This window comes from Mus pahari, chromosome 4 (genome assembly GCF_900095145.1).
Source record: "Mus pahari chromosome 4, PAHARI_EIJ_v1.1, whole genome shotgun sequence".
In the NCBI taxonomy this organism is placed as follows: Eukaryota; Metazoa; Chordata; class Mammalia; order Rodentia; family Muridae; genus Mus; species Mus pahari.
This window is the reverse complement of record NC_034593.1, coordinates 22,844,794-22,854,040: the sequence shown is the minus strand read 5'-3', so window position 1 is coordinate 22,854,040 and position 9,247 is coordinate 22,844,794. Positions and strand designations below refer to the sequence as shown.

General features: G+C 44.7%; 1 protein-coding gene across 4 annotated transcripts in view; it reads right to left on the bottom strand.

The window, feature by feature from the left end:
* Positions 1-9,247, bottom strand: part of Pld1 (phospholipase D1) — a 185,426-nt gene that overhangs the window by 91,623 nt on the left and 84,556 nt on the right. For all 4 annotated transcript variants that reach the window (XM_029537928.1, XM_029537927.1, XM_029537929.1 and 1 more), the window contains one exon: positions 8,366-8,431. In XM_029537928.1, coding sequence (XP_029393788.1) covers positions 8,366-8,431 — 66 coding nt within the window. The remainder of the gene's footprint in view (positions 1-8,365; positions 8,432-9,247) is intronic.

The window sequence follows — 9,247 nt, the reverse complement described above, 5'->3', positions numbered from 1 at the left end:
AAGAGGAAGAGGAAGAGGAAGAAGAAGAAGAAGAAGAAGAAGAAGAAGAAGAAGAAGAAGAAGAAGAAGAAGAAGAAGAAGAAGAAGAAGAAAATTAAATCATAATCAAGAAAGTGCTGTGTATCCTGGGATGAAGAGAACATTCTGGAGGCTGTGGAGGGGTGCTTTACGCACAACCCTTTCCATTTGTTGTTATTAGAGGAAAGGGTTTCATGGCACAATGTATACAAAATAAAGCACGCCTGGAGGATGACGGGGGCATCTAGAAGACGAGCTACGCAAAAGTGGGGGGGGGGGGAAGATAGCTGCAGAGAGGAGGAGCAAGGGGTGTTGTTTTTCAACAAAATCTCAACCGTTTTTTCCCAAGATGCCTCAGAACCCAGACGCTGAGGTGAAAGCCTGCTAGCTCAGAGGGGCAGAGGAAGCACGTGGCTGACCTTTCTCCTCATCTGATGTTCCAGAAGCAATCCCCTCTCTCATGCCTTCTCCAAACCCTCCTTCAAACTCAATGTCCCTCCCTTCTATTTCCTGTGTGTCTCTGTCCTCCAGACTCACTCTCCCACTCTCTAAGGTTTTTTTCTTAATAATCCTATGTTTACTTCCTGTCAGCTGGTTGCTTGCTCTGCCTCTTGACCTATGGTTGACTTTTTCTAATCTCGTTTACAATAATCAAGAAAGTTCTTGGATTAAAGGGCTGAGCCACACCACAACTAGAAACAGGTTATTCCAGTAAACAACACAATCTTGGGGTTCACAGTGTGACCAACTATTCCACAACAAAGGGAGGATGAAAAATTGCATGGCCTAGAAGATTGCAGAGACTGCAGAGCATCAGGTGCAGCAGAATTTTCCCCAGTACCAGGGCTTGAATCTACATCTTCACACACACACACACACACACACACACACACACACACACACACACACACACCAGGCACTGTGTTCTCAAGTCTCTTTTCTTTGAGACAGGGTTTCACTTGGTTGTCTACGGGGCGTGTAGAACTATCAGAGGAACTGACTTGGAACTGGCAAGGTGCTGCATGTTTAAACCTTGGAAATCTCAAAACTTGAGATTTAAATCTCATCCCGAGACCTGCAGGAGTGGCACTAACTCCTTCCCTGTTTCCTTGCCTGCCTCAGAGCACTTAACCTGATGACCACCAACAGAGCCCAGCACCTGGGAGTCTTCCCATGCAAATAGAGCATTGTGCCCTTCCCCCAGCCAGGAGTAGGCTAAAGAGACCTTAAGTGTTGCCACAGTTGGACATTAAGACCCAGGAGGAGTCTTCCCCTTGCTACACCTGCAATTCCCTACAGGAGTAGACTGCCCCCTTGAGCTTACTTTGCATCATAATCCAGCTGAAACAAAGGATGGGTCTGTGGGTTCTCCCTATGTAAACACAGAGTTGAATGTTAAACTTTGAGCCTTGATCAGAACCTTTGTCTTGGCTTCATCCTTTTCTCCAACCCATCCTTTTCCATTTCCAGCCACCCTTTCAGGTAACCCAGTTCATCCTTGGCCACTGGATGGCTACAGAGCATCCCCATCATCTTAGCCTTAGCCAATAGAATGCATTCATCCCCCAAATCCCATCCCACTCCCAAAGGTTCATATAGTACCTGTCCACATGGAGTAAAGAACACAAGCTATTTATGAAGGGCTGTCTTCTCTGAATTGTAACACTTGGGGGAAGACTCTCCACACCAAAGCATCCATCATTGGCTTTTTGGACCCACCTGGCAAGGCTCCCATGACTTACAGAGACTCACATGAGAGCTCAGGGCCCCAACATTGCCACCTCTACTGCAGAGACCAGGACAGAGACACTTGAGTCCATGCCAGCTGCCTAAATCTCTTTACTCCTTTTCTAAGAGCTATAACACTATTCCAGCATTCCTGGACAGACCAGGGTTCTGCTGACTCGATTCTATCTGTACTCCAGGCCTGGAGGGAGAAGCAGATCACAGACCCTACCCATTCCTCTGGACTTTGTCCAGTCCTCTCCAGATACCCCAAGAGGCGAGGTGGAACCCTGAACCATACTTGTCCAGGCTGGACTTGGACTTACTCTGTAGCCCAGGCCTCCACCTTCCCTCCTCAGCTTCTGGAGTATCGGAGATCACAGGTCTGAGCGCCCAGCCTCACTGGGAGAATCACTTTCAATGAGTTGGGAAGGAGGAGGACGACTCTCATGGATACCGTTTACTAAGACTTTTTTTTTTTTTAAACATGCTCACACATCAATATCATCTTAAATGCTACTTGATAGTATGATTTTTCCCAACACAAAAGGAGCCAGATCTTCTTTATAACAGAACAAAACACAACTAGAGAAACCTCAGAGGAAGAGGCACCTGGCTTCCAACTAGGATTAATACAGGGAAACTGTAGTTTTCCTTAAAATGTTTACATGTGTTTTTAAAATATCTACTATCAGTCTTGAAAGAAAAACAAAACTTTCTCAAATCTGTCCAGACTTTTGAGGTTCACGTCTTGCATGCCTTTCTTGAAGAAAATAGACTTTTCAAGTTTAAAAGGATTTAAGTAACTTAAAAATTCCCCACCGAATATATCTACACACAAGCACTTTTAAAAATAAAGATTCTAAGAGTCCAGGTCTCTGGCTTGCATTTCTCATATAAAACAAGATGACTCTGCTCTACATATTTTTTTATCTGATTTGTGAAAAAATAATTCAACTGGAAAATGTAATTACTTAGAAATTACAGATTTATCATTGTGCGACCCAGAGGATCCTAAACCATAGCTTCTCAGTTTATCTCAAAAAGGAGCAGACAGACACGCTCTATGCTGGTTTGCCTCTGAACAAACCGTTACTGAGGCACAGCTAATTTGTTTAATGACGGAGACCTAGGGGACAGAAGACTAAAACCTGTAAGAAATGATCCAGGAAAGCAAGATCAGCATGGGGCACGCACATCTGCAACCCCAACACTCAGGAAGCTACAGGTCAGCCTGGACTTCACAGTCAGCCCTTATCCAAGCCCAAAACAACAAAAGAAGATAAACAACAGTATGCAGGTGTGGTACTGCATGCCTGCAATTCCACACATTGATCTCAGCCAGCTTCAGCCAATATTACATAACAAGCATGAGGGTAACCTGGGCAACATGAGACACTGTCTCAAACAAACAATCAAAAACTCAAGGGACCCACATGGCCACCAATACATGGATATTTTCTTTTTATGAATTACTTTTGTTTATTTGGGATGTGTGTGTGTGTGTGTGTGTGTGTGTGTGTGCGCGCGCGCGTGAGTGCGTGTCCGTGTGCATGTGTGTGTGTGTGTGTGTGTGTGTGTATGTATGTCTATCCTCGACTGCCATAGCTCCTAAGTGTCCATTAGATTTCACCTTTTTCCTTCTACTGTGTATGAGCCTTGGAGCTGAGGTTTGGTAGCAAGTACTCTTTACCCACTGAGCCTTCTCATTTGCATGTTAATTTAAAATTTAGAATTTTCTTCAGGATACTGAGGTAAGAGGATTACTACAAGTTTATGGTCAACTTGGTTAATACAGTAAATTCCAGAGGAGCCAAGGCTACATAGTGAGACCCTATTTCAAAAAGCCCATTCAAGGACTAGCAGGATGGCTCAATGGGTAAAGGTACTCGCTGTACTGGTCTAAAGTCCTGAGTTCAAACCCCCAGGTCTCACGGCAGAAGGGAAGAATGGACACTCGACCTCCATGGCTGTGCGGTGGAACACACGTGCCCAAGCTTACACATACATACTTAAAAATTAAATAAATAAAGAGCTGCATACCAAAAAGAAATACATAAGAATGTTCTTAATAGCTTTCAAACGTTTTGAGAAAAGAGATTTCAAGGAAGAGCCAGCAAGGAAGAGAAGGAAGAGGGACATCTCCCGCCATAGGCATTCTATTATAGATTTATCATATTGAAAGCAAATGTGGCAAGGTTAAATGGGAGACAAAACTAATTAGCAAAGCAGAAACTATTTTTAATAGGTTACCTTGTTCAACCTTCTTAGTGTTTCTTCAATGCTAAGAATTCGACCCTCTACTGAGACAGGCGCCTCTCACAACTAAGACTTAAAAACAATGTATCCGAACAGTATTCCCCAGGGTCATCTTACTCCCTAAAGCACCAATCAATCCGTTCTTGGTTTCTTCTTAGAAGAGGCAGTTGCAAATCAATGCAATTAAAAATGTTCTTGGCACTGGGTAGAAAGTGGTCTCTGGCAGGAAATGCCAGATAGCAGATACTTAAAAAGCTAGACTACACAGGTTTCCATGCCAACCAGCAAGCAACAAACCCTCAGGGTAACAGCCTGACACCTGTGGAGATGATTTGTCCATCACGTGCACATTGTCTTTTTTGGCCATCCTGGTGTTATAAAGGAGAACAAACTTCAAAGGTCCCTTTCATGCCTCAAGTAGAAATACTGAAAGAATGGCCAACCAAGAAGCTCTAAGAAACAACAAGGACGATCAGAGCTTCCTGCAGGACAACATGCAGGTAGAGGCAGGGAGAGGCAGGCCCAGGTACTCCAAGAATAGTTGCCATCCTACATAGCTACAGGAGACTAAGGCATCCCATCTATGGGGAGAAGAAAGAGGCTGGACAATGGGTATGGTCCCTCCAGGATCTAAGGTCCGGTCATGAAAAACAGCACCCACCCATCACTTCATTAGAAAATGCAGCCTTTCATGTTGGCACAGCTTCTCTCTGTTGCCATGGAAACTGTGCCTCTGTATTCCTTACCTATCCCTCTCCTTGAGTTAATTTTACTTGCCCTACAATAGGAGGGAGAAGTGAACTCAGAATTATTGATCTCAGGGCCGGGAGGGAGTTATGGTGTTTTATCTAAGATTTCAAGCTAATCTCCACCCCAGAGAGAAAACATCTCAGTAGAGAGGGGATGACCAACACTGAGGGCCACCTGCCATGGGCTCCCATCACTTCATGGCCTTTTCTTGGAAACTGGGCATTGTGTTCTAGGTCCAGATTTTAATCTTAAGGGGAAAAAAACACATTTACTGCTGCTTATCTGGCTTCCTTTAATTCCCTGGGAGAAAAGCATTTTCCGGTCAGTACCTAAAATGTCCAAATTGTGTCAAGGGAAATGAAACCCACTGTGATAGTTCTCAGTAAGGAGAATGGAAAGAGGGGGAAGCTGCCCTTGCTAAGGATTCTGCACCGTAGAGTAACTAATTATGGAGAGATACAATGTTGCAGACCAGGTCCAAGCTATCTTGGACAGTTTAGTGTACCTTTAAAATCCAGTCTTTGTCATCCTTGCATCTGACCTAACTTCCTCGTGACTATCAAAACTTTAAAGTGTAATCTTTGCCACCCACAGGTTCAAAGGTTGGGAAACTCATCAAACATTACCTACACCTATATCAGACTTGTCTCTGCTTTGTGGCCACCCAGCTACCTGCGGTCCCCACCAACGTATCTCCCTCTGAGGAGAACTCCTGAGGCAATCTCCTGGGGGAGCCTAGGAGTCCCTTTAAATGCTGGGCTACGCTGTCAGAGCTGCAAGGAAGAAATAAATACAACGCAATCTTCCGGATCCTGGATGAAACTGTAGTTCTCCGCACACGAAAAGTCAATAAAGGGCCCTTCAAAAGGAAGAGAAAGACCAGGCATGGTTGGCTGCAAAAGCCTCTGAGCAAACTAAAGCCCAGTGCATTGAAGCCCAGCCCAGCTCGCTCTGGTTTAGTCCTCTCTCACCAATACTATCACAGCACATCTTTCCCCGTTCTTTCAAGTCCTTTATCTGTGCCAAAGTGTGCCATAGCATGGTAATTTACGTGCCAAATCCTCCTGATGAGAACCATCCAAACTTCTGGTTAAAAGAAAAAAAAAACAAAACAAAAACCAAATAGAGGCTCCGGAGACACTGTGCTTTTTGTTTGTTTCTTGAAGTGGAGTCTCATCATTGTGAAGTCAGTCCATGCTGACCTCAGACCGTGTAGTTGGCTTTGGGACTCCCTGGCTCCCTTCTACCTCCTGAGTTCCGGAGATTATAGGTACACACCACCGTAGCTGGTTTGTGCAGTTCTTGGGACTCCAGAAGAGGTTCAGGGCTGAGGAGAAGGCTCAGTGGGTAAAGTACTTACCATGTAAACTGGAGAACCTTGACCCTAGCACCTATAGAAAATGCTGGCTATGGCAGCACCTATAGAAAATGCTGGCTATGGCAGCACCTATAGAAAATGCTGGCTATGGCAGCACCTATAGNGCTATGGCAGCACCTATAGAAAATGCTGGCTATGGCAGCACCTATAGAAAATGCTGGCTATGGCAGCACCTATAGAAAATGCTGGCTATGGCAGCGAATGCCTTTGATCCCAGACCTGGGAGAGGGGAGCTCAATGGATACCCAGTCTTGCTAATGGATGAGTTTCAGGGGGAGATCTTGTCTCAAAAGCTCAGTCAGAGATAGATGGAGGAAGCCCTATGATGTTAACGCCTGGCTTCTACACACGCACATATGTGACCCCTACACATGCATATACCACACGAAAAAGAAAAAGACTTGAGTGAACTTCAAACAGGCTTGCTTTATAAAGTATAAGTGTGTTACATCTGTAAAATAAAAAAATAAATTGAAAATGCCCCTTGAAGTTGGGACTGACTTAATATTGCTCAGTTATTACAGGAAATACATAGATAGAAACTTAATTTTTCAAAATGATATATAGCCTATGTATCTAGTCTTGAGACTGGGTGAAATTTACCATAAAGGAAATATCAGTGAATCACAGCAGATTCAGCTGTTGAAGGGTGTATCTGGCTAACCATCAGAAACAAGCAGGAAAGGGAACATTTGTCAGGGTGTAAGATGTTTTTTCTCCTCCCAAAGCAGTGCTTAGAAGGTACCCTGGGGTTTATAAATACAGTGTGGCTTCAAATTAGAAAGATCTTTATGACTGAAAAAAAAATAAACTAAACATCTTTTTAAAATATACCCAATTCCTTGTTCAATATCACAATCTAAAATGTAATAAGGTGGCCAGAAAGAGAGAAGACTGAACTCAACATGTGCTACTCTAAGCCCAGAGAAATGGTGTGGGTCAAGCCATGAGCAGAAGGACAAGAGAAAGGGGGTGCTGCGTATGAAGGGGGTGCTGCGTATGGGAGTTAGGTCAATTTTGTAAGAATCTGCATCAAAAGGATAACATATCCAAGCTCGGAGAATACCACTGAGTGCTGCGTTCCTCCTAAAATCAGCAAGGGGTTAGCCATTAGCGATTTTGTCACCACAAGATGGATTTTTTTTTTTTTTTGTCACCCCTCTTATCCTCCTCCTCTTGAGAGTCTCAGGTGAGACCCAAATGACTAGATTTCCTGAGTCGCCAGGCTGACAAAGCCTTGAAAAGCTCCTCAAGTCCATGGGCACCGAACTGCAGGCCACCACAGAGGGAAGCACCAGAGGCCTGGCTCAGGCTCTTTCTCTCTCTCTCTCTGTGTGTGTGTGTGTGTGTGTGTGTGTGTGTGTGTGTGTGTGTGTGTGTGTGTGTGTGTACAGGGAGACCTGCAGGCAGCAGTAAGGAAGCTCCCCGCACAGGAAACAGCAGAGACTGGCACTCTCACTTCCTCAGTTCACGTCCACCATTCTCTAAGCTGGAGGCCGTGTAGCACCTGCATGCGTTCATACACATTACGTGCAACACTTCTGTGTGGACAACCTCACAGCAACTGTCTGTGCTGCCAGAGAGAAATTATAATCCAGGCAGTCGCCATTGTTCAGACCTCAGTGGAAAGGAAAGCTAATCTTTGAAAAACACCCAACTCCCCATTCAAGGGCCTCTTTAAAAGCAAATCTCTCTGTTTGCTGATACTGCAAAGCCTGCTTCCTCCTGTCGGCTGGCTGTAGCCCTCCCAGGCTCAGTCTTTGTGGCTCCGGAGCCTACCAACCCTCTCTCTGTTCTTTTTGCAAGAGGTCTTTCTCTCCCTGGTTTCCCACGCTTCTCACTGTCCCAAGAATACATGAGCCAATCGTGTGGCAATCAAATTACGCTGTCTAATCTGGGGTACGCAACCCTGCTTGACAGTCTGCATTGAAATGCTGTTCGGTTCCATTCTAAAAGCCTGTGGAGAGAAAAGGGGCTGATTTCTAGATTTCTAGCCCAGAGTAGCATTTCAACTTCATTTGAATCTATTGCTGCAGACATTATCAAGATCTCCTCGGTATTTTAAAAATATCAAGGTCATCGTTATAAACTGGATCTAGACTGCCGAAGCAATTTTGTATTCATTAATTTAGTGTAACTCAGGAACCCAAAGCACTTATGTTCATGGAATTACCCAAAAGTTAGCCACCCTGCAGGACCTTCTAGGTCCCTGCAAGACCACTGGAGGGTACTTACCGTGGCATGGTAGTTTCTGTACATGGGCATTTTTAGTATTTTTGTCAAGTAATCCTCCAGTTGCTTCTGCAATAAAAAGTAGTTTGGATACGGTTGAACATAATCACGTCTGTAGAAAATTTCAGCAGTAACAATGAGGACATCAGATCTCACTTTAACATCTGTTAGTCATTTTATTATGCTCTCTCATTAAGCAGTATGCATGCTACCCACTGTTCTCTTGGAGTGCTAGCTAAATCTCTTTTTGCTCTTAATATTTAACTTTCAATACACTTAGGTCTTCGCAGTTGTTTTTGCCATTGTTGTGACACAATACCTGACGAGAACACATCTATTCTGGCCTACAGTTTAAAGAGACACAGTCCACCATGGCGCAAGCACGGGAGCTGCCTGATCATGCTGCACTCATAGTCCAGAGGCAGCGTGGTGAATGCTGGCGTTTGGCTCATTAATTTTATTCAGTCCAGAACCCTAGCCCACAAATGGGGCTAACCATGGTTAAGGTTCCCCCTCACTCTGCCACTTCCTTGGCTTGGTTGCCCAGAAGATATCTAAGTGCAGAGCCACCAGGGCAGCCATCAATCAGTGGAGGAAAGAAGAGGCAGACAACAGAGCCAGAGAGAAGGCTCAGCAGGTAAAAGTGCTTCCCACACAAGCCTGAAGACTTGGGTTTGATCTTGGGAAGCTATAAAAATATGGAAGGAAAAAACTGATTCCACAAAGTTGTCTTCTGATCACCACACACACACACACACCACACACACAGACACACACACATACACACACACACACCACACACACCACACACATACACACACACACACACACCACACACACCACACACACACACCACACACACACACCACACACACCACACACACA